General features: G+C 49.9%; 3 protein-coding genes and 1 long non-coding RNA gene across 21 annotated transcripts in view; 3 read left to right on the forward strand and 1 right to left on the reverse strand.

Annotated features, from left to right (window-relative positions):
• The window catches only part of ZC3H7B (zinc finger CCCH-type containing 7B), a 45,034-nt gene extending 41,199 nt beyond the window's left edge, over positions 1–3,835 (forward strand). For all 12 annotated transcript variants that reach the window (XM_083799274.1, XM_083799273.1, XM_083799275.1 and 9 more), the window contains exon 23: positions 1–3,835. In XM_083799274.1, the coding sequence (XP_083655400.1) occupies positions 1–193 (193 nt within the window). In that variant the 3' untranslated portion in view covers positions 194–3,835.
• Positions 2,667–16,628, reverse strand: LOC310881794 (uncharacterized protein). 6 transcript variants are annotated; one of them, XR_014572594.1, is made up of 8 exons: positions 15,006–16,627; positions 11,436–11,504; positions 10,234–10,795; positions 9,361–9,524; positions 9,027–9,167; positions 8,335–8,488; positions 7,962–8,123; positions 2,667–3,980 (listed from the first exon to the last, which is right to left on the reverse strand). XR_014572594.1 is itself a non-coding variant. In XM_083799548.1 (5 exons), the coding sequence occupies exons 1-5, from the start codon at positions 15,109–15,111 to the stop codon at positions 6,802–6,804; spliced, it is 597 nt and encodes a 198-aa protein (XP_083655674.1). In that variant the 5' UTR covers positions 15,112–16,624; the 3' UTR covers positions 2,667–6,801. The 6 variants fall into 6 exon arrangements, 1 of the variants encoding a protein (XP_083655674.1); XR_014572593.1 differs by having other exon boundaries at positions 10,234–11,504; positions 15,006–16,628; XR_014572595.1 differs by lacking the exon at positions 15,006–16,627 and having other exon boundaries at positions 11,436–11,545.
• TEF (TEF transcription factor, PAR bZIP family member) overlaps positions 12,032–26,871 on the forward strand; it is a 21,971-nt gene continuing 7,131 nt past the window's right edge. Inside the window, exons 1-4 of one of the 2 annotated variants that reach the window (XM_083799392.1) lie at positions 12,032–12,343; positions 22,144–22,470; positions 23,946–24,166; positions 24,736–24,947. In XM_083799392.1, the coding sequence (XP_083655518.1) occupies positions 12,241–12,343; positions 22,144–22,470; positions 23,946–24,166; positions 24,736–24,947 (863 nt within the window). In that variant the 5' untranslated portion in view covers positions 12,032–12,240. Of the gene's footprint in view, positions 12,344–16,664; positions 16,963–22,143; positions 22,471–23,945; positions 24,167–24,735; positions 24,948–26,871 lie in introns of those variants that run through there. The other variant, XM_083799391.1, reaches the window with a different exon arrangement.
• Positions 17,075–20,172, forward strand: LOC310881826. The gene is made up of 2 exons (XR_014572630.1): positions 17,075–19,317; positions 19,614–20,172. It is a non-coding gene; the product is annotated as an uncharacterized lncRNA (long non-coding RNA).

A 26,871-nucleotide genomic window follows, 5' to 3' on the forward strand; every position in this document is an offset into this window, starting at 1 on the left:
GTTCCAGAAGAACAAGGCCTGCCCCGAAGGAGAAGAGTGTCGCTACGCCCACGGCCAGGACGAGCTGACGGAGTGGCTAGACCGGAGGGAGGTGCTGAAACAGAAACTGGCCAAAGCCCGCAAGGACATGCTGCTCTGCCCCCGGGACGACGACTTCGGGAAATACAACTTCCTATTGCGGGATGGCGTATAGTAAGGGGCCGGGGGGAGCCTGTCGGCTGGAGAAACGCGGGGTGGGTTTTCCGAGAGCGGCAGTAGCAGGGCGAGCGAGATCCGTGTCTCGCAAAGAGAACTTTTTCTTTTCTTTCGTTTTAAGATTTTGAGACGATGATTTATTAGTGGTGAATGAAAACGTGAATTTGATTCTCCTTGGCCAGCGAACGCCATGCTCACTGAGTTTGTGATCTGTCTTCTCTCTGTCCTTTCCCCCAAATTCTCCTTCCTCTCCATCTTCCTGTTTTTGCTGTTCATTGTTTAAATGAATGAATCTAGTGTGTACCAGGAGGCAAATCGGAGAATTTCCCCTTGTCATTCCCCTGCCCTTCAGTTGGGAGTGTGGTTGCAGAGATCAGGAAGACGAAGCTGAGAAAAAGAGCTAGACGTCTGGTGAAAAGGGGACCATGAAGTTCATGTGCTCCTTCTCTCAGTGCTGCAAGAGCAAGCCCTGTTCATACTGCTGCAATTGGCCTGCTTTTCTGGGAGTTCAGTACCAGGAGAATTGGGAATTGAGATGCAAAGAAGGAAAGCCACTAGATCTGACTTAAACATCCGGGCTTAAACCCCTGATGAGTGTATGCCCCTGAGGCATCAACTGGAGTTGAAGAGGATAACAGCCATCTGGTATTAACAGTGTAGCTAAAAGCAGCAATGTAACAAAACTGCTTGCAGTATTGGGAACGGAATTGTACGACTTTAGACTGTTTTGACTGACAGCACCCAGGAAGCAAATTGGTGACGCCCCATTAGACGTCTTTCTCAAGTGTGCAACGGGTTTTCGGGGTGGGTAGTTTTGGTTTGCTTTTTTGGCTGGCGCGACTGGTACAGGTAGGACTGAAGCCATCTAGAAGGTGTAGTGCAGACTGTGGCACACCATCCATCACTGCACTCCACGCAGCAGGATCAGCCGGGAAGAAGGCTGTAACCGAAAGGAGCCTGTATTTCTCTGTCCACTTGTGTCCTGAAGACAGAGAGGTAATGGGGTTCCCTTCTTGCTCTTTAACTGGTATGTGTCAGTCGTTATTTAGAGCTGTTTATTCCTGCACCACCAGAGGAATCGGGTGGGGACTGAATTCAGAGGACATCATTGTGCAGCATGAGTCCAGTGCGGCGGGCCTGGTTCTGGTGGCGCGTTGCTGATGGGAATCCAGCTGGCAGCATGCTTATGAGCACAGGTCTCATCCTGCAAGCAGTAAACACATCCTGCCTTGAGCTTCCCGCTCCTCTTGCAGTCCAACTGCACTCTGCAGTTTTATATGCATGGATGGCGCCATCCTCTCAAACACAAATGCATCTCCTTCCTGCCTTTAAGGGCGAGGTCTTTTTTTGTTCAGAATCTCCCAGGACAGCAGGCTCAGGGCCCTCAGGGCTGGCAGGCAGCACTGTATTCCCGGTAAATACAATCTAGCCACGTACCACGGGGTGCTTTGGCACTGTTGGCTCCCTTTTTTCCCTGCCTGTTCCCATATCCTTGGGGCTCCCAGCTTCAGGAGAGATGGAAATATGCAGGAGACGCTGTAGGGACAGCTGGCACCTTTCCAAACCAGCCACCAGGTAGCTGCGTCAGCAACACTGAGGCAGTTACGGCCCAGGAGCAGTCTGCTGCATGCTGGTCTTGGGTCTTCCCAGTGGTATGATGTGCCCCAAATAAGCCAAACGTGCCTCTGAGCTTCTTTCCTTGCCTGTAAAATGGGGATGGCGGTCAGCGGTTTCATATGAGCTTCCCTTCTTGGCTGTACAGCACCTTGAGATGTGGCCTGGAAGGGGCCAGGATTGTAGCACCTGATGACAGACGGGTGGCTTATGGTAGATCTGGGAGAAGAGGGAAGTGGTAATTTCCAGCTCTGCCCCTGTGAGGGGAGAAGGAGAGGCAGAAGGATCTGTGCTATGGAGAAGAAGAGTGGCCTATGCAATGTCACACACGGCCGTTTTTGAGTGGTCAGGTGCTGTGTTTTCTCCTCTGCTCTTTGCTGTAGCTGTCTGGATCGTACTTTCTGCTGGTGCTCCTTGTGTCAAACTGGGCAACTTGATAAACAGAGAGAGACCAGGGAGGAGGTAGGCACAGGCTCCTGGGTTATCCCGTTCTGCTGTTACTGGGCTGAGACGCCAAGGAGCAAATCTGGATTGGGGAATGTTGGCAAGTGTTTTTGTTTTTAAAGCAAACCTGCATCTCTAGTGTGACTCAAGTGTTCGCTGCGCCATGATTTCTCATACAATAACTTGTTTTAGGTTACAGAGTGGGTCGCTGTCCCCTCTCCCTGCCTCCGCAAGGAGAGCTGAGCTACTCGGCGGGGCCGAGGCGGGGAGAGGGCAAGCATGCGTGAGGGGAGGGAGGCCCACGGTCACGGGTGTTGCGTTGAGTATCTCTTTTTGTTTTCCCTGATATGATAACCTGGTCTGTGGTGTTGCAGTACTTTGTCACCAGACTTGTTTTAGTGTGTATATATGTGACCCCTCCCATGAAGCATATATACACAGGTATTAAATATATCGCTCTATATAATATTATATGTGTGTGGTATCGAAAGAATCTTTTTAATGAGGGTAAAGGAAAAGGACTCGGGCCAGGAAACGCAGCATCTCCAGTTTTAAATATGAAGACTTTTATTTGGGTTTGGGAAAGGGAAATAGCAGAGGGGAGGGTTTTATATAGATAGGTATAAATTCTGAGATGGGACAGGTTTCCCTGGTGACGCTTTTAAAACCCCCTATGATGTCCTTGCAGTCCCATCTCAGTGAAAGAGTATTATACTGCTAACTAGTGAGTAAAGTTTTAATAATAAGGCTTTGCTTATATTATTTAAGGGGACATTGTAAAAGGCAGGAAGCTTCACACTTGGCTTCCCAGGCTCACTTTATCACATCAAGAGGGTTTTCTTCAGCATGTTATGTACTCTCAGCAGAAATGCTCAGCGCTCACGGCTCTGCAGCAGTTAAACCACAAGTAAGTTGTAGGGCTGCTTTAGTGGTGCATTCACGAGACCCTTTGATAACTCCCTCTTTTGTTCAATAATCCACGTGAGGGAAGAAGAAAATTTTGCAGCACGGAACCAAGTCCGAGGGTTATTAACAGAAGTGATGCTTTCACTTTATAACATTAGAAGAAAATCTCATATCCTGTAAAATAACCACATATACGCACAGAGCAGAGGCTTTCATTTAGATCAGCTTGTTAAATGCTGAAGGACTTGGTGAAAATCTTTTCCCAAATCCTTTGGTAAGGGCAGGGATTTAAGTCACGCTGGTGTTGGAGTGAACCTGACCTTTGCAGGGGGAAGAAAAATAAAATAAAAAAAATACCCTACTTAGTTTGTATGAAACTGTATGTCAAAAACGGATGGGTTTTAGCAAGTGAAAGGAAAAGATAGCAAGGGGATGCTGCAGTTCTGAGCTGGGTAGTAATGATTTCGAGTCCTTTAATATGTCTTTGTATTAATATAATTTAAGAATACCACGCTTTACTATTAAAAAAGAACTTAGTATCTTTCATAAGGTATAGTATCAGGATAATAATGTAGATGTTTTAACAACATTTTTGGTTTTGTTCTTAAATAAAAAAAACAAACTTGCTTCTTTTAGCCTTTGTAATAGAAAATAAAAGTGTGCACTTTAAACCCTCTCCTGATACAGTGTGTGTGTGCGTTTTTCAAATAGCCCACGAAGCCTTTTTTCCTTACCGTATGGAGGGAAGCAAAGGGAGGACTTCTGGCACTGGATTGTTTGTGCTTTCTGCCATCCTTCAGTATAATCTACTGCTCTTCTTGCTGAGTGGAAAATTGCATATATATGTATTAACAGATTCTGCAGTTTTTCATCAGACACTCAGTTCTTGTGAACTTTAGATGTGTTTAAAATGTTTTGTTGTTGTTGTTGTGTTTTTTTCCTTTCCCGTAAGCACCAAGAATGTACATGTTCTGCATTAACACGTAGTTTTAGATGTTTGGGATAACCTGTGTTTTGAAACCTCCAGTAACCAGGTCTCATAATCACCTCAAGCTGGAAGTTGTTCTGCTGTGTAGACTGCTCTGTTCAACTGGGTCAGCCAGTTCTTTTGCCTGCCAGTGAGCACCCTGCCAGGGAAAATGCCCTTACTCCTACCCCCGGAGTCGCGTGCAGCTCGAGCCATGAGAAGCATCTGCGCAGATTCCCCCTGGCATGGTGCCGTGTGGTGAAGATCACACCTGGGGGACGATGTCAGTGTGAAAACATTTCCTAATAAAAACCTTTTTGCTTTTCTTCCTTTGCCAAGCCGTCACAATGCGGATTAAATCTGAGGTTCTTGATCAAGCCAAAGCTGAAGATGTGGCAAAGACAAGGGGGTCCCATGGAGATACCCCGCTACTGTTGTACAATCTGCAGGGAGACCAGGTCATACGCGGTGAGACCTGAGGAGGGGAGACTCGATAGGCATCTCCCCGATGCGCCTGGATGCAAACACAACTCATGTCCTTCTGGTCAAAGGACGAGAGGCCTGAATACGAGCTTGTAGTGCAGAGGGAATGAGATGGGTGCGCTTTTAAGGTGCTAAACTGAGTACGTGCAACACAAAAGGCGTTAGTTTTACCCTCCACAAATTACTGAGACCCTGTTGGCAAGAGCAAGTGTAGCTTTCCCGGTCCAATGGAGACCAAAACTGTCAAATTGCAGGGCAGACAAAGCATGAGGAGGAAAACACCAATACTAACACTGCAGTGTTTTCCTGGCACGCTTGAACCTCAGCTATAAAGCCCTCACCAGTGTTTCTCCACTGAAGAAAAGAAACTCGTATTTTGAAGAGAGAGGGAGAGGAGTGGTGAGCTCGGTATTCACACCCTCCTGGGAACCTCAGCAGACGTTAAGGCAAGGGGCAGAGCACAAGGAAGGATTCGGGTCCTGGGGAAGAATGAAAGGAGCAGAGGAAGAGACCCCTGAGAGATGGGAGGAAGGCTGCAAGGCGGGAGGAAGGCTGCATACTGAAGGCCTTTAATGCCACCCTGCAGCAGCCCAGTGGAGGCAGTTTGCCTTGCCAAGCCTGTAAGCTGCAGCTGGGATTCCTGAGCAGTTTTGTGACTGACTCTGCCTTCCCACACCACAGAGAAACATTTCTGGGCAGTGACAGCAGGTGAGGCAAACGTGGTCATCGCTGTTAATTGTTTGCTGCAGCCGTTGCGCTCAGAGCGGGGCCGTGTTGCATCATGCTGTGTGCGAGGAGAGTAGCAAACAGTTCGTGCCCCGCAGGAGGTGTGCGGGTCACCCACGGGGGTGGAGGGCACGCAGTAGGAAACGCGTGTAGGCACTCGGTGAGAGAAACATCGGGCAGAAAGCGATGCGCTAAATAGTAAAAAGAGGGACAGGGCTGGATGGGAGCGATTGGTATGTGGGGAAGTGGAGGAGGAAAGGCTGCAGGAGCGCAGGCTGGAGCAGCCAGCCATTTGGTGCAGGGCAGAGGAAGGTGCTGAACACACAGCAGGGCAGCTGCGGGGTGGTTCTGGGCGTAGGTCTTCTTGGGGCTTCCTGAAAAGCTGCGGATGCTGCTCAGGAGCTCCGGCCTGTCTCGTCCAGCCTCACCCCTTTCTCCCCAGGATGGCAGGGGAAGGGCCAGGGCCCATCCGTTGCCAATAACCTCTCCCCCTCACCAGCTGGATTCTTGCTTCCTGCTTCTCTGCAGCCCGCTTGAGGCAGGAGCAGCAGGTCCTGGTGCCCCCAGGGCAGGGGTAGTGTTTCCTGAAAGCAGATCCAGGTGCAGCAAGGATGAGAGCAGGGAACAGACAGCTCTGATTGACTCGTTCTCCACTGCGGCAGCTCCCGAGACTGCCCCTTTCGTGGATGCTCCTCTCTGCAGTTCAGCTTATGGATGGCAGCGTCCCAGAAAACCTTTTTTTTTTCTTTCTTTTCCCCTGAGAGCCTTGGGAAGTACAGACATAGCTGAGAGTCCCAGGAAAGCGGGTTATTTGTTACCATCTGGCTTAATCCTCCCAAAAATGACATTTACCCAGGGCTGAGATGGAAATCTCTAAACCCAGATGCCAGAGTGGATTTGGCTTGCTTGGAACCGGAAAAATACTCAGCGCTGGAGGTGCTTTTTCATGCATTTCTCTGTGGATTTCCTCTGTCTGCTTTAGTTGTGGGCCTTCGGTAGTGCTGGGGCCCTCAAGGCAGACGCTCAGGAAGGATGAAAAAAGCTGCATAGTTTCTCTAAATGAACACCGAGGCACGCTCCCCTGTTTGTACCCCAGCAAAGTTCAGCAGCAGAGAGGGAAAGTCCTGGTTCCACAGGAGGGAGATGGCCTCGATTTTCCTCAGCCAAACAGCTTGAGGATAACTGCACTGGACATCGCCCTTGAGAGCTGAGCTGGATTTTCAATACAGAAACAGTCTCTTCAAAAGAGACTTTCAGCAGCCCGGATTGTCTCCTGTTTAAGACCCCAACATTCATATCTTGGCTTTTGGGGATCAGCTGCAGCCAGCCTGCCCAGGCTTCTCGGCAGATCGGTTGTTTTCTTTCAGCTCTCCCATCCTTTCCCCAGATTGTTGACTCTTCTATCAGTCCATCGGTCTCTGACCTCTTCGGCCTCAGTGCTGCGGGGTCCCTGCTCCTGCCAGGGGTCAAATCGTTCCTGGGGCAGGTGAGTGAGCCTGGGAAGGGCTGGCTGAGGGCTGGCTGAGATCATTTCAGCAGCCTCTTCGTTTTGAGAAGGAAATGGCTGCAGGAGCGTGCATCTTCTTGCTGCTCCACACAGCCGTTTTCCCTGGCAGAGGGCCAGCAGTTGCTGTCCTTGGGTTTCCCCATCCTGCTTTAAACACCTTGGTTTATCGCTGCTCTTGGCATCTCAGGGGGCTCTGCCTCCTGCCAAGGGTCTGATAAAGTAAAGGCTTGCACAGAGAGCTCCCAAAGCCAGCTCTGCCCAGGCTCCCAGAGCATTTCCGGAGCAGGGAAATGCACAAAGAGCTCTAGGTTTCCTTCCTGCCCAGGGTGGCACAACTTCTGGTGATCCCATCTTTCTCACGTTATCTGCCTGCCTAACACCTCGTTTTCTGGCAAAAGATACCTCACAGGGAAGGCCACGTGCAGAACAGCAGAGCTCCCACGAACCTGGCTGCCACGTGAGCACGCCAGGAGGGGGGTATGTCTTGGCAGCAGGGTGGGAAGGAAAAGCTCATTAGCTTTTGGCACTCGTTTGGGGGGGAATTAGTTTTTAGAAATCCTTTCGCCTCAGGCGGGAGGTGCAGGTGGGTCCTTCTGCTGAGCCGTGCCAGTCACTTGGGGGATCCCAGCAGTGCCAACGGGGCTGCGGGAGGCACCTGTCCTGCTGCCAGCCCTGGCCCACAGAGAAAGCAAAGCCACCACCTGCCTCTCTGCAGGGGCCGTATCCCTGCAACGGGGAGATGCGGGTGCCAAAGGCCACGCCAGGGCCAGCAGTGAGGAGTGAGGATGGAGGGGCTCGCTGCCCTCCTCCACGGAGGGACAGAGGCACCATGCACACATACGTATACGTGTGTTCGCATGTGATGCCCTGCCCACGGAGGAGGCAGCCCGCGTGGAGGTGGGAAGGGGGCTCAGCGTAACAGCGTGTCTGTGCCCCACACTGCTGCCATGAAAAAGGGTCACGCCCACGTTTCAGGCACCAGGTTGTCTTTAGCACCTTGGCCAATGCAGAGCCCCAGTGCTGCTTTTACCACCCTCAGCTATCCTCCTGTGCTGGCTTCTTCACTCCTTCTCCCACCTCCTTTCCTTTCAAAGTAAACTGTTGTGGACACAGACCCACCTGGTTCGGCCGCAGCCTTCCTTGCTGCTGTCATTCTGGGTGTCCTCGCAGCTCCACAGATGCCCATCACCTCCAGCAGCACCTCAACCCCATCGAAGAGGTGCCAGGATGTGGTCAGGCGTTCTTTCGGAAAGGTCCTGGTGAAATTCAACCTGCCAGCCTCTGCCAAGGTGAAAAGAAAAATGCTATTAAGGCCTACACGTTATGCAAATAAATAGTTAAGTTCCCACAGTGGAAGCTGTCACTGGAGCGTGGTGTTTATTTGTCCTAGGAGCTAGTAAAAGAAAAAATAAAATTACGGATGTCTGGAAAGAGGCAGTGACTGACCTCTGGCAAAGGGTTTGCTTGGACAAAAGAAGAAAGAGGAACCCACCTACCAAGCTGTGCTTGGTGCAAGAACTGGGACCACCCAGCCCGTGATGGGCAGGTTCAGTCTGCAGGACCTGCAGCAGAAGACATCCCCCTGTGAGGTTGTATGGAAATTTCCAAACAATGGCTGTGCTGCTGAAGTGAATGGTCTCAGGTGACTGAAAAAAAAGAAAAAAAAAAGCTGTTTTGAGAGCAGCGTGGTTTGTAAAGCTTCTAAAGGCTTCTACAGATTTTTGTCCTTATTTCTGGGTACACCTCAGGGGAGTAGCCTACCTTGTCTGCCACTTCAAACTCCCCTCAGTACTGCTGGCTTCTGCCTTTCCCCTCGCTATTGCCTGCCAGGGGCAGCACGTGCTTTGGGGTCTCAGCACGTGCCCCAGATCAAACCGAACAAAAACCAGCAGGTTTTTCTCTCTGAGGAGCCATTAATTTGACCCCCTCTTCTTCCTAGCTTAGCTGTCAGGTAGAAAAATGAATTTAAACGTATTTATCCCTTTGTCAAAGTGGGTAGTGTGCTCTGGGTAAGGGAGGGGTGGATAGATGGATGGGTAGATAATACTGTTGTGTAAGCTTTGTGTCCTTGGAAAATCAGGCAAAAATGTTTTTTTATTTTCTAAGAGGAAACGTTCCATTGGATTATTGAGCCAAGCTTTCATCTCGTCCGAGGAAGCTGAGGTAGCAATTAGTAATAATAACCTCTAATGCCTTTCTTTGGTTGAGCGTCCCCGCTGCTGGTGGGCTCCCCGCGAGCTGTGCTTTCGGCCACCTGTAACACGCAGCTCAGCTTCCTCAGGAAACATCAGCCCCAGAAATCAGTTTGCAGCCAGGTGCCACCACCTAGTAAAAGACCCACAGTGACAATTTGCACGAGTTTCTGCCCAAGAAGGCACCCAGGCGTGCCACCGTCTCGTGTTTTGGGGCTGCGGGTGGCTGTGAAGGACCACCGTGAGGGGAGGCAGAAAGGCAGCTCCAGAAGCACCGCTGAGGGAAAGATGACAACTTGGAGATCTGTGCAAAGAACCCCACTCACCAGCTCCTTGTGATGAACCCGGCTGTATTGGAGAAGCCCGAGTGTCCAGAACCATTCCTCGGGGCCTCGAGGTGTCAGGGCGGCAGGCCTGATAACCCTCCCAGCCGCTGATCCGCGGGCGCTGGTGCACTTCAGGCTAGGTGACAGCCCTCTGTAGAAAGATCCTTCCAAAGAAAGGAGCAGAATTAGGGTTTTAAAATAAAGGTACCCCTGGCCTGTACAATTTAAATAGGTGTTCCTGGAGTTTGGCCCTCTCTGTCATGTTCAGTGCACCCTTCTGTGTGCCACCCATTTAGGGCCAAAGCAAGTTGACCGGGGCTGGTCAAGTCTGTGAGAAAAATGTGCTGTTAGGGGCTGACCGGGCTTCTGAGTGATGGAGCAGAGCTGCTGAGACCTTTGCTGACATGGCATGACGATGAAAATAAATAACTCACTGATCTGATAACGGTGCAGCAGGCACAAATGATGCAATCTATGGCCATGCCTGCAGCTTTCCATGGTGACACAGAGCCAACGTTTCAACTCCGTTCACTAAAGCAACTCAAGGGCTCTCCGTGGTAGGGACACAAGGGCAGACGGATGCTCCCCTCCTCTGCCTCTACTCCACAGCGTAGTTTCTTATTTCCCAGGGCTGGAGGTCAGGGCAGTGTTGATGCATCCTACTGGTGATGCTACCCCAGTTGTTCTCTTGGGTGAGAGCTCAATTTCTGGGGACTATGAATCAAGGAGGGTACACAGTGCTGGCAGGAGACTTTGTGGACGTGGCAAACACAAGATGAGAGGTAAGTTCTCAGCTCTGTGCACAATAACTTGTAAATATCCACTGAAGGCTAATAATTCAAAACCCTAAGTGACAATTTCCTCCCAACAAACCTCATTTGCCAAAGGAATAAACGTCAGTCAGTTGCAGCTGATGTGAAGTTTATGGGTGCCTCCAGACACGTGGTCAGATGTTTGTCCAGCTTTAAAGACAAGCCTGAGCCTGGAGCAAAACGAGGAGGTCCAGCTGCCCCTGGCACTGGGCAGCTACTTCACCTTGCCACCTTGGGATGAGGAGCAGGCCTAGGCATATATGACAGTAGCTCTCCCAAATGTTAGCAATGCCTGGCGGTATCGAGTGACCCCTCTCACTTTGCCTGGAGCAGCCAGAACGAGCCAGAAGACTGCAGGACAGGACACAGACCTCGTGACAGTCAGGCTGGGCTCCAGGACGAAGAGATGTGATCATTTCTCTTGCTCCCAGCAGCCAGAATCTTCAAAAACCAGACCTTCGAAAACATCTGCAGGGTCTGTCTGCTGGCTCCGGCTTTGGGTGGGTAGAGGACACTGTAATGGGTGTGGGCTGGAAGGGGAATATGCTCCCCGGCTTCATCAGCAGTGGTTATCGCTGCTGGCTGGTTTCTTCCATTCTTTTTTGGAAGTGGGAAGAGCAGACCTCGGGGAAAATCCCAAGAGGTTATAATGTAATTGTACCGTAATTAAGAATTCTACCAAAGAATCTACCTTGTAGTTTCTGAGCCTGGTTAGATTGGGATCTGGATCACGAAACTTCCCCAGCTAATTTGAAATTCCCAGCCACCCAGCCTGGCTAGGCGATTCTTCTTGGTTTCTATCGAGTTAAATCAAATGCACTTCATTATGGGACAAAACAGAAACATTGGGCTATTGAGAGTCTGAAAACCCCATCGTTTTTTAGCACTCCAAATGCTGGACCAGTGAAATGCTTCGTTTTAAGCACTGAGAAAAACCCTAACGACTTCGCTCAGGCTACTTCCATGCCTAGCTGTGCTTGCTTTTCAGAGTGTTGCTGGACTGTGCCCGATCGCTGGGACTCAGACCACTGTGAGGCTGAGCCTCCTGAAATAGACAGGAGCGAGCTGAGAAATGAAGGCACTTCTGTTCTAATTATCGGGAAAAGAGAAAACCCCAGCACGTGTAAAATGCTCTTTCCCAAGGCAGATCCCCATAAAGAAGATCAGACCTTCGTCCTGTCTTCAGTCCACCCCTCCCCGCTAAAACCCCCTGCTAATAGGAGGGGCTTTCCATGCTCAAGATCTTACTTAACCAGCTGTTACCGGGGTGTTTGCAGGGTGCGTGAACTTGCTCGCGTTACATCACCGCTCCGAGAGGAGGCTGCTGGATTTCTGAAAAAGACTCTGTGTCACTTCTGAGGAGAAATCCTTCATCTTAGGGCTGCTGCAGACTTAAGAAAGATGCGTTAAGCTACTGATCAGCAGGGACTTAGCAGGGGCACACAGTAAGTGCTACATCATACGAACGCGCTCCCTGTCTGCCTCCCAGAGAGCTGGAAAGTTAGCAGGCAGATGCAGGCACTGCGTGTACGTCTCTGGGAGGCAGTCTGCGCAGCTCGGAGCTCCTCGGAGCCTCCCGAGAGCGCTTTTGGGGGAGAGGATCCGTTCGCTGCTGCATTCGCAGCCGACGTGCGTACCCCTGACTGTGCGCGCGCATTTTTTTTCCCCCTTTCCACAACGTGCGTATTTGTTACAACACCTTGGGAAGGAAAAGGGTGCTGCCTTTGCAAAGTTAGATAACTGGCCCAGTTCTTCGCAGTCGGATTGGCTGCGAGGGGCCCTGTAAAACCATGCTGGCCAGCAGCCCGGCCCAGCCCTGCTCGGCTGCAAGCTATTTCCACAATTGGCCACTTCAGAGCGGGAGTGGGGGAGGTGAAGACAGCTGGGCAAACTGCATCTCTGCCAGGCTGCTTCCCTTCCTCCTTGGGTTTTCTCAGGAGGGGTTGTTTGGCGCGCCCGCTCCGGGCGCCTCCGAACCCCTCTCGCAACGCCCAGGCGAGCGGGTTGCGGCGTTGGCGGCCCCGCTCCCGGCCCTCCCTCACCCGCGCAAAAAGTCCCGGGACAGGACATGTCAAGCTGCAACAGTGCTGGGGGCCCCGCTGCCCTGGACTTTCTGGAAGTCCTGAAGTCCCTGCTGGAGTACTCCTTACCCTGGACCAACAAAATGACAGGTAGGATGCAGGGAACACGTGCTCGGGTGTCTGGTTTGCTTTCTGCTTCCCCTCGTCAAGTTGCAGGGCGAGGAGGGGGCAGAAGAGCTTGTTTGCTGCAAGTTTTTCAAGGGTGTGCTTCCTCCGAGAGCCCAAGTGAGTCGGGGAGCGCTGGCACGGAGCGTGTTGTGCAGCTAGGAGGAAAACCAGCAGCGATGGATTGGTTACAAATCAGGCAGGAGTGCTGAGCTCCTGATCCTCTAAATCTCTCCGCTCAGCTACTTCTTGGAAACCCTCAGAGCTTTGTGTGCAGAGAAGGCTTGGGCACAAACCTCTGTGCTCGCGTAGGAGCAACTTCCAGGATTTCCATCCACGCTGCCCAACGGCTAATAACCGCTCAGCCCGCAGACGCTGCTGCTCCCCAGACGTGGGCTGCCCTGGGAGCCCGGCTGGCGTGGAGCGGGCTGATTCTGTGCAAACCTTGTGCCTGATGCTGCCGCTGGTTCTCCGTGGGAAGCAGGGGTACAAAACAAAGTGAATGTTGTGTTCCCTTCGCAGGGGCACTTGTGTGCTCCTAGGCAGTCCCGCTCTCTGTGCAGCCTCTGAGAAAACAAGTGGAAATGACCCAGGAGGTTTTTTAGTCTGGGCTGACCGACTCTCTCTTGCTGGGCACGCTCCAAGCGCCCATCACGTAACTCGCCGGTTTTGGATAGGACGCCACATGCCCTCGGCAAGCTGCTTTTTGGCTGTCGTGTTTGAACATTCGCTGCCGAGCGCTGGGGAGGTGTGTGGGAACACCTTGGCACAACAAGCTCATGCCTAGGCATGAGCAAGTCGAACTCACAGAAACGAACACGCGCTGAGCTGGCTGGTGGGTAGGGAACTGCCAGCAGGACACGTGGACAGCTCGGCAGTCTCGAGGCACAGCGTGACCCAGGCGTGGGAGCAGAGAGCCAGACCCACGGTGCAGAGGGGAGCCCTGCTTTTCCCCCGGGGTGTCAACAGGAGAGAAGGATGCTGCTGTGGCAGTAGAGGAGCTGCCAACACCCGCTGGAATACAGCAAGCCCCGTGGTGCCCGCACGGCTCCCTGTGGGAAAGGGGAAGGGGGAATGCCCACGCTTCCCTGAGGCTTATTTTGTCACATCGCTCCGCTGCTGCCACCTGCGAGCTGGCTCCCTCCTTCGCCAAGACTTTGCCCGTTACCCGCCGTGCTTACGGGTCACTCAGTGTGACGCTGCGTGTCAGGAGCAGGGCGTGATTTCAGGGCTGACTGGTGCCCAGGTGGAAAGCGGACCTGGCTGGGAGGAGGTGGAGATGGCCAAGGGAGGCTCACGTGGCGCAGAGCCTTGCTGTGGCTGAGCTGAAGTTTGGCTGGCTCTCCGGGACCTCTGGTCTCCACAGCCAAGTGGATTGAATTAATCCAAGGGAGGAGCGCTGGCGAGATTGATCTGTCTGGCGAGCTGGAGTGGGGGCTGGGGGGATCAATGATTTGCAGAAGGAATGATTTAGTTTTAACTGAATGTGGCTTGTTTGGCAGCTGAGGTTGCTGTTTTGTGGCAGCTTTCTTCCTCGGTTCCAGGACCACCCTGCCTCTTAGCATCACCTCCCGTAACCCTCGGAATTGTCCTTATTATGCCGCCTCCCCGCCGAGGCCGGTGTTGCCATCATGGCCCTCCTCTCACAGAGCTCAGCGCTCACCTCCTGGGTCTCCATACCTGCACACCACTCTTCTGGGCTTGCTGGGTCCCAGGCCTCTGTCAGAAATGCGTTCTGCTGTTCAAACCTCCCAGCGGGGCTTGCTGTACATGTCCCTCCCCCCCTGTGCCTAGCGCTGGGCTGCTTCTTGCTTGCCTCCCTGCTGCATCAAAGCTGGGCTGTTCTGCATCATCTGTCCCCGAAAAAAAAAAAAAAAAACAGCAGCAACAGCCACGGCTGCTGCATTCCTCTCCTCACATTGTCCTCCTCTCTTCCTTCTCAGCTGCAGAGCACAATAAAAAGTGTAAAAGACCAGGCAGATCCCAACTCAAGACGGTATTAGCCGATGGTGCAACGTCCACTTTGTGCTGGCAGTGACTCAAATCCCTAGTCCCAGCCTGAGGCAGCGAGGAAAAGCTCTTAGAGCAGCCTCCCTCCTTGCTGGCAGGGCAGAGCTGATGTCCGGGCAGGGTGGTGTAAGAGGAAACCCACAGGAATGCTCCCCAGGAACTCCTGCCTTCAGGCCGAGCAGCTAACACTCTGCAGGCCAAACCCTCGCCAAGCAGAGTCACAAGGCAGGGGCGGTGTGGCGTGAACTCAGCGTTCAGCACCTACTGAGCTGGGGTGGAAATGGGCTGGAGAAAGAACACGGCCAATCTGAAGGGAAAAGCCCTGGAGGAAAGGCCGCTGAGTGTGGTAACAACCTCCATTCACACAGACGTTACCCAGCAAAGCTGTTGCCATTTAGACGTGCAGGGGGGATGCACACAGAGCCTGTTCCTTGAAGGAGCTCTGTAAAGCACTGAGACACAGCAACAACCATCCCCCGGGGCCTCCAGCGTCAACAACAATGGAACAAAGCAACCGAGAGAGCTGCAGCTGAGTGGGGAGCCCACAGCCTGCGCTGCTGTGGCCAAGTCCCCTCACCCTGTTCCTAGAAGCTGCTCCCTCCCAGTCTTGCTAGGTCGCGTCCTCGTTACCACGTACCATTTAGCTGTTCGCTGGGTAAAAGCTTCGCTGCGAGCCCCCCGCCGAGCTGTGTGCGCTGCCTCTGCCACGTGTGGTCTGACATCTGCCTTTCATTGCCCCGCATGAAGTGGCATCTCTCCTCCACCCATGCGCTCGTTCCTTCTGCCAGCTGAGCTTGGCAAGGCAGAAGGAGCCTGTTGAAGGCACGTGGCAGCCCCGGAGCACACCGGGCAGTGGAGCATGACCTGTTCTGTGTGCTGCTTGCAGCTGGATTTATCGGCCGAAACCCCTTGCGACAATGCGTTAACCCGTGCTGTTCCAGCCTCCTGACCGCCTCCTACATTAGCAGGGTGCCTCTTTCCAAGCAGCACGTGCCCAGGCACTGTATCACCCGTTCTCTGCCAACGAGGCAGCAGATTCTGCCTTGTCTACACAAGCAGCTGGCATTTAGGGTAGCATGGGCTCCTTGTCCGCCCAGGTTGGATGGAAACATCCCCTGGTCCTCGCTGCAAAACGGTAACAGGGGAAAGCACCTACCACATGCGACTTCCAAGCCATTCCTTTCTCCGGGGCATGCAAAGAGGAATTCAGACCTGATTTTGTGGGTCAGCGACCTGTGGGGTTTTTTAGCAAGGGTCGGATCAAATTGTACTTTGCAACCCAACCAAAACGTCTGAAGTTATTTCTGGAGCCTTTGCCAGGGAGGTTTGCGGAGGGGCGGCTGAACCGAGCCAACGTCTGAGCGTCTCGCGGGAGGAAGCAGGCCCCTTTGTGCCAGCACCCGGGGGGGACACGTCTCTGCCTTGGCACACGTGGCTCCGCTGGGTGCAGCTGGGCTTTCCGAGGGAGGCTGCGCGCCCTTTCCTCTCGCCGCACGCACCGCTATGCAGCAGGCTTGCCGCGGCCGGCCCTTCTGCGGCAAGAGGCAGCAGCTGCTGACGGGAGAAGCCTCGTGGCTGTAGCGCCTGTCACTTCTGTGAGCTTGTTCGTTCTGCAGGAGCTCCTCCGCGTCTGCCTGCACTCTTGGGGGTGGACTTGGCCAAATTTACTGCGTGCGTTCAGCTTAAACCCCAGCGCGGCTGGGACAGGCTGGGGGACCTGAAAGGGCAGCGCTGAGGTGCTCAGGAGAACCGGGAGATCAGGAGAGCTGGGAGCCTGCCTGGCCCCTCCTCACCGCTCCCACTATGTAGGGCAGCGGGAGATTAAATCCCGGCCGGGAGCACCGGGGCGGCTGCCGTGACACAGCCCCCGGAGCGGCGGGGAGCGCTGAGGGGAGGGAGGGAGCGAGGCGGCGGCCCCTCAGCCCCCAGCCGTTAACGGTCGCCTCAAGGAGCTGGGGGGCACCCTCGCTTCTGCGCATGCGCGAGCGGCCCCGGAGCTCTCCGCCCACGCGCGCACCCCCCTTCGTCCCCCCCCCCCCGCCCTCAGGAGCAGCTGGCGGTGACGCAGCGCCCCGGAGGCGGCGCGAGGGGCGGGGCCCCGCATGCAAATGAGCCGCGCGGAGCCTGCCCTCGCACGTGCCCCGACGGGCGGGGGGCGCGTGCCCGCGCCGGCCTCGGCGGGGCGGGGTGGGCGGGGCTTGCCGCCGAGGGACCAATCCCCGCCGGGCAGCGGGCGGGGCGAGGCGGCGGCGCTCATGAATATTGAAGCCGGCGGGCGCCGCGCATGCGCACTGCGCGGCTCGCGCGCCGTCTCGCTCCGGTTCGGCGCTGTCGTCGGGGCCCGGGGAGCCGCCGCGCGCCGCGACCGTTGGCGACCGTTGGCAGCCCGGCAGGCGCCCGCCGCCCCGCGGGGAGTATGCCCGGCCGCGCCGCGCACCAGGAGGCGGCGGCGGCTGCGGCGGGGGGAGCGGAGCCCACGGCAGCCGGCGGCAGCGCGGGGGCCGCCGGGCGGCAGGAGCAGCGGGGCCTGCCCGGGGCCTTTCCGCTGGTGCTGAAGAAGCTGATGGAGAACCCGCCGCGGGACGCGCGCCTGGGTGAGCGCGCGGGGGCGGCGGGAGCGCGCGGCACCCTCCTCCCCTCCTCCTCCTCCTCCTCCTCCTCCTCCTCCTCCCCCCCCTCCCGGTTCTCCCCCCCCCCCCCCCCCCCTTCCCTTCCCGCCCCGCGCCTCAGGGGCGGGCCCCGCCGGTACCGGGGCGGCAGCCGTGGAAGTGCCGGCAGTGGGGGCCGTGGTGTGCCCTGCTGCCGGCAAGCTGCTGCTGCTGCTTTATTTCTCGTTGCCTTTTATTTTTTTCACCTGGCAGCGTTTGTGCCTTTCTGAGCCTCGGTTTGATCTCGAGGGGGGTTCAGGATTATCTCCATCGCTGTAAGGCCCAGCGTACTGGCATCTAATAAAAACGAGTCTTTACAATTAGGAGTTCTAAGGTTGACATTAGCTTTTGGGAACCTCAGAACATCGTATCCAGCATAGACCCTAGTGCAAGCAAGGTGGGTAAGATCATTCCCAGTGAGGATCCCAATTAACATCCATCGACTCTGTACGTCTAACATTACCCAACACCGTGTAAATGTGCTCATCTTGTGATTACATCAAATATTTTTCTCATTTCTGCCTAAGATATACATACATATATACTTATATATGTATACATATATATATATATAGTCAGCCTCTGGTAAAGGCTTGGCCCTGTTGCTATGGCACAGGATGCTCCAGTGCACAGAATCTTGAATCTACAATGTTATAGGGGTGCTTAGGTTATTTTCTTCACCCAGTCCTTTTTGGAGGTGACAGCGCTAGCAGGAACAACTGAAGTTAGTGTCTGGAAGCTGTGGCCGTAGCTGACTGGGATAGGGTGACTTGTCCAGCATCATGTCATCTAGCGTATGCAGTTGTAAAATTTAACACAAGTTTCGTGCCTTGCGTTATTCTGAAGTTCGAAACATTTGATACTTTTCCTTTTACCAGATGACCCCGTTCCAGCTTGGGGAGGTGCACAGCGTGACCCTCTTAAGTTTGCTAGTGGGTCTGTTGAATTTTGATTACCCCTTTCCATTCACACTGTGATGAAGTTCAGACTGTTCTCATTCTTAAAACTTCTCTGTGGACTTCTTCAAGTCCAGCTTGTACTATTACATTTCACGCTTGAGGCTCGTTGCCTTCTGTTTATTTTGATCTCTTGGTGCTTTTCTGGCTTGCGTATTTGCAAGACTTGGGGGGAGATGCCTGTGTTAGCAGGTAGACGTTCTTAATTTTACAAAAGCCTTGTAAGTAGAACTGGGATTACTGACTTTAGAGGATCCTCCTTGTGTTTTTTGCTCCTTTGCAATACGTTTTAAAGGCTTACTGATTTGCTTAAAAGTGGTGTGTTTTCAGCAGGCTTTCTGAGAAAGGGCCCTGAGCCTCTTGTCTGAGATGCCTGTTGACAAAATATAATTTTTGGTATTATTTTGAGAGAAACGGTATCAACTAGCTGCAGTTGTGTCCATTTATAGTCTGCACAAGCTACCTATGGGTTTTCCAACTGCCTTGGGTAATTTGACTACCCAGTAAGCAAGCAGGCTTTCTAATCCTTCTGAGCAACAGAGGAGGGCATCCAGTTCCAAATGAATGCCATCGTCTTGAATACTCTGCCGCGTACTGAGTATATCTGACGGTACTTGCTGTAGATTGTTCTCATGTGCAGTGCATGAGTTAAATAAAAGTAATAATAATAAAAACAAAAATCTGTGGGGTAAGGGAAGAGAATTAATGCTCTGGAGCAGGAGCGTAGGTCTTTCCTGTTAATAACGAGCTGCTGCATGCTCTCCAGTCCAAAGGATGCCTTAATCACCAGTTGCCTGCTGCTGTGGCAGGAGTGCCTCAACAACCATCACATAATGGGCATCAGGAATACGTGACCCTATAACCTAGCTTGTTGCACTGTCACAAGTGGGGCTGAAGGTCTATGGAAGGAACAGCCTTAGTCTGTACAGTGTTTTCAGGGTAATTTGACAATATATTTTCAAGGAAGGGGAAGTTTGTCAAAAAAGCACGTGTATTGTTTTGTGGCTGGGTAGCACTTGATAGTAGTGGCCAAAACGCCGTGTCTTTCCTTGAGGAAAATCAAGGATGTGGAAAAAAGCTCCTTCCAGGTTGCTGCTTTTGGCCAAAATACCAGCATTTCCAACCGTTCGTGAACTTCAGTTTTCGTTGCTGAAATTACTTCGCATAAACCAGTGACCTCTCTTTTAACAGCAGATGTACGGGCTAGTTAATAGGTCACGGTAGCAGAATGAGGGGGCTAAATCGGACATGAGCTACCAGCTGTAGAACTACAGTCCAGATTTACCAGGGTGACCTTGAATCACTGCAAATGGAGCCTCTTAGGATACTGCAGCTCTGCTGTCAGGTAATACCTGTTTACCCTATAAATATCTTCAGAGAATTAATGTTTCAGGTCCCTGTGCTGGGGCAGGCGGGGACTTCCCCCTCAAGATGCAAGAAGTTAATTAGTGTTTCATTAGATATTGTGTACCCAGCAGGGTGCTGTGCAGCAGAAATAAAAATTAAATGAATTGAAAGAAAGCCAGTGGGAAAACGTCACTGTAAAAAAGATATGACAGTTTTATCTTTTTGTGTGTTGTGTTTGAAATACATGGGCACTTGATACACCTGCTAACGGCTGCTATTTTAATTTTGTTTCAGATACTGCTGTTAGAAGTGAGGGGGGAGAGAGAGTCAGCGTAGCTAAACAAAGACGGCATTGGGGACCTGGTATTTGTCCAGTTCTCAACGTGTAGCAAAAGGGGAAAAAAAAATCAGATGGTCTCGTGTGAAGAAAGGATCTAATTTGGTGTGAGCCAGGGACAATAGCAAGAGGAAGTTGGAAGGACCACAGCTTTTTTCAGGGTACTGAAGTACAGCAGGATGATGGTGCACATCTAAAACGTGCTGAAAGATCTGAGAAGAGCCACATGTGCCAGCGGTATAGTCTATGTGCATCTATCTTCTGAAAAATACTCAATAGCTTTATGTTGTGTCTACTAATTACCAAAAGTTTCTGCTCTCTGTTTGAGGCGTTGCATTAGATGTTGCAAAACAAAAGCACTGCTGGCTTGTATTAAAACTTGCATAGTTTATAATGGAGTACTGTTGTTTTTAAGACTAAGCTGCGATTTTTTTTTTTTAGTTGACATTTTGACTCAACATTCACAAGCTGTTTATCACGTTGATTAAAAAAATAAAGTGATTTACAAAGAAGTTATTGTCACTTGCATTTCTTTTGGTGATGCCCTTATTAGGATATCGTCCACAATCCCCAGTGCAAATCTCAGTTGTTTGGCTGGGCAGTATGCAAACCTTATGGAAATGCACAATCCCAGATTCAAAAGCTTGATGTAAAATGGCTATTCTGATTTGGGGGGGTGTGCTTCACTAGTAAGTGACATCATCTTTGTGTGAAGCAGAGCAGACACCATTTCCTTACTAGCTTCAAGTAGAAGCTATTTAGAAACAGTTGATTTGGATCGTGACTGTTAACCTACACATTTGCTGTGCACAAGCAAAAGGTAGGAGAGTTAACAAAAAGGGGTTGTGGCAGGGGTAGGTGTTGGGAGATAAAAGTTGGGAGGCAGCAGTGTGAAGTTACAAGAGGGAAGACCCACAGCTGCAAGGAGATGATGTTAATGGAGCTCAGATCCAGAAGCTGCTGGTCTGAATTTAATGTGCTCTTTAGCTACTTGCTGTTAGTCCCAAGCCTGTGGCTGGTAAGTATTTTCTCAGATGGTTTAGTTTAATTTATGTGTCTTCTATTGTATAAAATGTTCAGAGTATGGTAGATTAAAGCGATAATTTACTTTGTATGGCAGTGCTGTTCTTTAAGCCATAAAAAGCTCTTTCAGTTTCAGTTCCATACCAGCTAAGACAACAGCAGAAGGAATGCCAATTCCATCAGAACAGGTTTTATATAAATAGGATTTTCTGATTTAGAGCGGAGTTTCACCCCTCTCCCACCCCGATAAAGTAGAGTACTCCTTTGGTCGGGACTGGCTACAATACGCTGCCCTATTGCCAAAGGATTGTGCGTGTTGTCATGAATACTGGAGATCCAAACTGGTCCAGTGTGCATCCCTGGAGCCCTTGATCCCTCAAACTGGACATCTGTCCGTTTCTCCGATAAGACACGATTCCAGCTGGTATGGGTGCAACTGGTGGCCACTCCTTTTGGTGGCAGCGCTGGCTTGAGTAGTCCCAGCCCTGGCACTGCTTCTGCAGTGCCTCCTTGCAGTGCTGGTAGAACTGCATGGCTACACAGAGAACCGGATCAGGAAAACGACTTGGATTTTTTTTTTGCCAGCTTATTTTTGTCTCTTAAATTATGTAATTATTCTATAACTTGAGTTTTCTGCTTGGATTCTGTCCCAGACGATTGTTAGGATTCAGTAGCTATGGGGAACGTAGAAACAGCCATTTTTCTGTGTTTCATGCACTGTAGCATAGTAAATGGAGAATTTCATCAGTCTTTTGTGGCTTGGGGGTGGGGTGTGGGAGTATGCCTTATTAGACATCTCCCCAAAGAGTAAAAATTGTGTGTACTCTGAGCTATCTATAGCGAACAGCATCTGGAGCTATTACTTTGTGTGGACATGCTGAGTCATTTTGGAAAGAAATGCATCTAAAATCCTGAACAATAGTGGTCCAGGTCTCTGCTGTGCTGCAGGCATTCTAGCTAATTTTCAAATGTAATCCGAAAATCCATATTTCATTCTTTTTTGTATCTAAATTATTCTTCTGCATCTTCTTTCTCTTGTGTATAGAATAAACTGTTCTGCTTGCTCAGAGTCCTCTTAATGGCTTCCACTGTAATCCTACTTACAGACATTCACTTCCCCGTCTTCCAGGACAAGTCTGTTTTTTAAAAACAAAAGCTATTTTGCAGTGACTAGTGAATAATAAGCTAGATGCAGTGTTATATCACACTTGGGTAAGTTATCACAGCAAAGATAATTGATCTTCAAGGCTACTCAAATATCTGTGGTCCAGCCGTCGCAGGGAGCCAGGGCGCTGCATGCTGAGCAGAAAGGAATGTTGCCTGTCAACATCTGCATTTTCAGATTGTGTCATGAGGCAGAAATACAGTTTACTGAATTTCCTTTCCTGGGATTTTTGTTAGACTCTTAAACCTTGGGTCTGTCCTGTGTTGCAGCTTGTACAGTGACCTACTTGTATCTTTCAGATAAAGAGAAGGAGAAGATAAAGCTTGAGGAAGATGAGGCAGCAGCTGCCAGCACTATGGCAGTTTCGGCTTCCCTTATGCCACCCATTTGGGACAAAACTATTCCTTATGATGGAGAGTCTTTCCACCTGGAGTACATGGATCTGGATGAGTTCCTCCTGGAGAATGGAATTCCTTCCAGCCCTACTCACCTGGATTTGAACCAGAATCCACTCTTGCCTGTGGCTGAGCTGGAAGGAAAGGAGTCTGCCAGTGCTTCCACTGGTTCTCCTGCATCATCCTCTTCCACTGCAGTTTACCAGCAATCTGAAGCAGCCTCCAGCACAGGTAGATTGAATAATGTGGGGCTTTGAGGGATTTTTGTTGTTCTGCTATCAAAAGGTGCCTCCTCAGATCAAAATGGAGATGTGCTAGCCCATCGGTGTTAGCTGTAGCAGGTTAAGTAGCTCAAAACGTGCTCGATTTAGAGCTCAGTCCATGTGTCAGTTCATGAAGGTGCTGCCTCTCTTCTTCCTCAGTCTCCCTCCTGGAAAAGTGAGTTAGTGTCTGTGAGCGTGCAGTCTCATTCTCCTTTTGAAATCAGAAGAACTGGAATGCCAACATAAAGAATTTACTTTTTTTGGTGTTGCTCATTTGGTGAGAAGCTGGGTCTGTTGTGACTGTAGTTGCTCAGGTTATGTTGTAACAGAGTTGAGAGTTTGTGACGGGTCATTTGTACTGCTTTGGCTTGGTCTGCTTGGGTAAACTTGTGCTAACAATGTACTTCAAATAACAATGCTTAGAAAAAATAACAAAGCAGTTTTTCTTTGCTAGCCTGTGAAACAGGAGAACTGACTTTCCGAAAAGGTTTGTTAATGATGCAGTTTGATGTTCTGTGTTGCTTTGAAGAGGGAATAGAGGAAACAAAGAAACAAAACTATGTACTTAAATGGTACTAGGAAACTTCTACTTTTCATGAGTAGTATGGAGATCTTCTCTGTTAAAGAATTTAGCAGCTCAGTTTGCTCTAGGTCTGGAGTTTAAACATCATAGCCTCTAAATGTGCACAGTGCTATTTCATGAGCAGGGTTTACAGAAAGCATTTTGCTGAGGTCCTCTTCCTCAGAACCTGTGAGAAGAGCAAACTGTGGTACTCTTTCAGTAAGACGTAAGGTGTGGGTTTTTTCCTGGTGGCGTATGAAACGACTTATTCATTGGTCTCTACTTCAAATTGCACTGACAATTGCAATTCATGTTTATGAAGTTTGTAAGTGATATATAAATATGATAAAGTTCATAAGAATGCTGTGTCAGGCAACCTGTTGGGGATGTTTCTGTTTCCATGCAGCAAGGAAGTAGCATACTATGGCATTTTTAGCAAACCTACATTTGTGTTTCCTTTAGAAATGCAGTTATCTGTCCTTTGAAGGACCAAGGGACTGCAGGTTTTGGGCGAGCTTGTTTCTGTGATGTTTTCTAAGGCACAAAACTTAGGCTGATACAAGTTTCTTACTTAAAAGCTTGCCACAGCAATGTTAATATGTGTTTAAGTACACAAAGCATGCTGAGGGAGTCTTAGAGTTTGTCCCGCATCTGTCTGCTCACGTCTGTTAGTCTGGCAAATGTTCCTGGAGCTTGTTCTTACATGGACCGTGTAGCTTCTCTCTGTAAGAGAAATTGTACAGTACCAAGCACCTGTTGGAGAAATACCGAATAATACTACTAAATGCTACTAAATACTACTAGATAGATGCCCAACTTGGTTTCTGAGTTAATTCTCTTCATCCTGCTGAACGTGTTGTAACTTCTCCTGTTTTTGCCAGAATCCCCACTGCAGAATGAGAGAAATACACCCAGCCCCATTGATCCTGACTGTGTAGAAGTTGAGGTGAATTTTAACCCTGACCCTGCTGATTTAGTGCTGTCCAGCGTGCCCGGTGGTGAGCTCTTCAATCCTCGCAAGCACAAGTTCACTGAAGAGGACCTGAAACCACAACCGATGATCAAAAAAGCAAAGAAGGTTTTTGTCCCAGATGAGCAAAAGGTAACAGATTTATTACTGCAGGCTTCTCTAGGCCTTGATCAAAGTTTTTCACTCTTTGACCAAACACTTTGACATACAAAGGTAATGTGCTATACCTACGTGATTGGGCAAAAGCATTGCCAAGAATAGAACTGGCAAGTCAGCTGCTGTTCTTGCTGTTTTGCTGGTTTAATACCATGAGATAATTACTGGGCAGGAGCAACTTAAAGTGCTGTACACAGGAATCAGAAGAACTATCAAGTCGCAAACTCATCAGCTGCACTTTTGAAGGCCAGTGTATGTATCTGGCCAGCATTATGCATGATCCAGCTTTAAGCAGCCCAGACAACAGAACATGCTTTCCGTGGAAGTTAATTTCTGAATTGAAACTAAGTAAAGGGTGCATTTCAGTTGGACAGCTTGGTAGCCGAGTCTTAATCTCCCTAGTTCTAACAGTGCATTTTGTTTGTCTTAAAACAAGACTAGTGTGGGGATGAAATGTTACATAAACTGATACGTAATGTCAGGTTTTATAACTGATATAAAATGTCAGGTTGGCATCTTTTTTCTTTTTTTTTTTTTTGTTTCAGGATGAAAAATACTGGACAAGGCGAAAGAAGAACAATGTGGCAGCAAAGCGTTCCCGTGATGCTCGGCGACTAAAGGAAAATCAGATAACAATTCGTGCAGCCTTTCTTGAGAAAGAAAATACAGCCCTGAGGACGGAGGTTGCAGAGCTGCGCAAGGAAGTGGGGCGATGCAAGAACATTGTTTCTAAATACGAGACCAGATACGGACCCTTGTAAGCACACCCCTTTTCATTGTTAGGGCTCCTTGTTTTAGCCTCTTAGACTTCTCTGCCTTCTGTAGAGACTCAAATAAAGTTTGTGGAGGCTTTGCCATTTTGCATCTATACAAAAAAAAAAAAAAAATCTGTTGGCACAACTTGTTCAGGCCCTTTCCTGATCATGTTGCCCAAAATCTTAGTGTCCATAGTTACAACTTTTTTTTTTAACACTGATAGAGCACTTTCTGATGTTGTACAAGAGAACAGATTCACCTGTCTGGAGGAATATATGTGGATCCCTCCTGACTGGACAGGGCTTTTGCTTTCTGTTCTAGTCTCCCTTTTTAAATGGAGAAAGAGCCTAAGGGATTCTGGTCCTTGCTTTTTTTTTTTTAAAGAAAAACAAACACCTCTCGCTCTTTTCTACCTGTGTGCCCCTCCCCCCAGTCAAATTGTAAAATATAATTTTAAGATTTAAATAGATGTTGCTGGGCAGCATCATGAAATTGTTTCCTCTCCCATTTAGAGGCACTAGAAAGCACCTGTTGTATAGAACTCCATTCCTGTTGAAGAGGGATGGAGGAGGCTTTAGGACAGGGAAATATTTGATCTCTTGTGGAAATAGAGATATCTCTACCGTAATGAATGTGTTATGTAGACCAGAGTTAGTGCAGTGTTGATAAAATACTGCTCGAACCTCTTTGTAGGTTCTAATTCTCGATAAATTCCAGAAACCTAGGATAGAGAATAGTAGGGGATCTCTCACTTTATAGATATGGACAAAATAATTTGCTGTAGGTTTTAGGCTGTGTTCCTACACCACCCCTTCTTTTTCCCCAGAAGAGGGACTTCTTTCTTGAACTGCTGATGAAGCAGCATGTTCATGCTGGCTGAGGAGTAACAGAGATGGTATCATTTAGAAAAAGAGGTCTGGCTCATTGGTCTGAACCTTGAGGCCTATCTGTTAAGGAATTGCTAGTACCTTTTTTAATTTAAAAAGGTATTAAAACATCTTTTTCCAAAGCGTAAGAAACAGAGAAACCAGCCACTGTTACTTTACTGCACCTTAACTGTTGTACAAAGGTTTTTGGTTTTCTGTTGTTTCGGTCCTTTGCCTCGTGAATACACTATGGAACAAGCTACACCCACTCTAAACAGGAACAATTTACCTCACTATCTCCTGTGTAGCAACATATCTGGACTCTCCATGCCTGCTGGTTCTCTCTCCAGCATGCTTCCTGTTACAAAATTAGCATACAAGACTTGCCCTCTTGGAAGTAATCCCTTCTCAGCACCAAGCGCTGCTTCAACAGTATGTGGTGTTAAAAGAAAAATATGTTGTGTGTGATGTTGGGACTTTCTCCATGACCTCCAACTGCAGGAACCAGAAGCCTTAAAAGAAGTATTTGTCTAGAAGTCCTCTTAATAAGGAAAGCTATCTTAAGATTAAGATAGTGGCTATGGCAGAACTTTTAGGCTATGCTTCCTGGGCTGATGCTTGCATTAGGGAGTAAACATGGGGTAGAACATGTTGAGGGTAGTTTCCAGTTCCCTTCTTGAAATTTGAAAAGAATACTAAGAAAAAGAAAATGAGGGTTGTTTTTTGGTTCTAAAAACTTCTTGCCTAGCTCGTCTTTTAAGCGTAATGGGGAAATTGTTATGAATTTAGACCAATTGTGTGTTGACTTCCTGAACAAGTGGAGAAGCAGGCTAATCCAGAACACTTAAAGTAAAAGTATGCTTTAATCTGTCTCCCCCTCTGTTATGCTCTAATTTGACCAGAGTGGCTCTTCATGCAGCGTTGGTCTAATTTCTTTGAAACATATGAAAAATTGTCACCCTTTCAGCAGGGGTTTTTCTTTCACAGGGTGGTGTGTGGTGGTGATGGTGGGAAGTATGTTATAAATAAATTGTCACACTTAACACTTTGCTTTGTTTA

This window comes from Anser anser (assembly GCF_964211835.1).
Source record: "Anser anser genome assembly, chromosome: 1".
In the NCBI taxonomy this organism is placed as follows: domain Eukaryota; kingdom Metazoa; phylum Chordata; class Aves; order Anseriformes; family Anatidae; genus Anser; species Anser anser.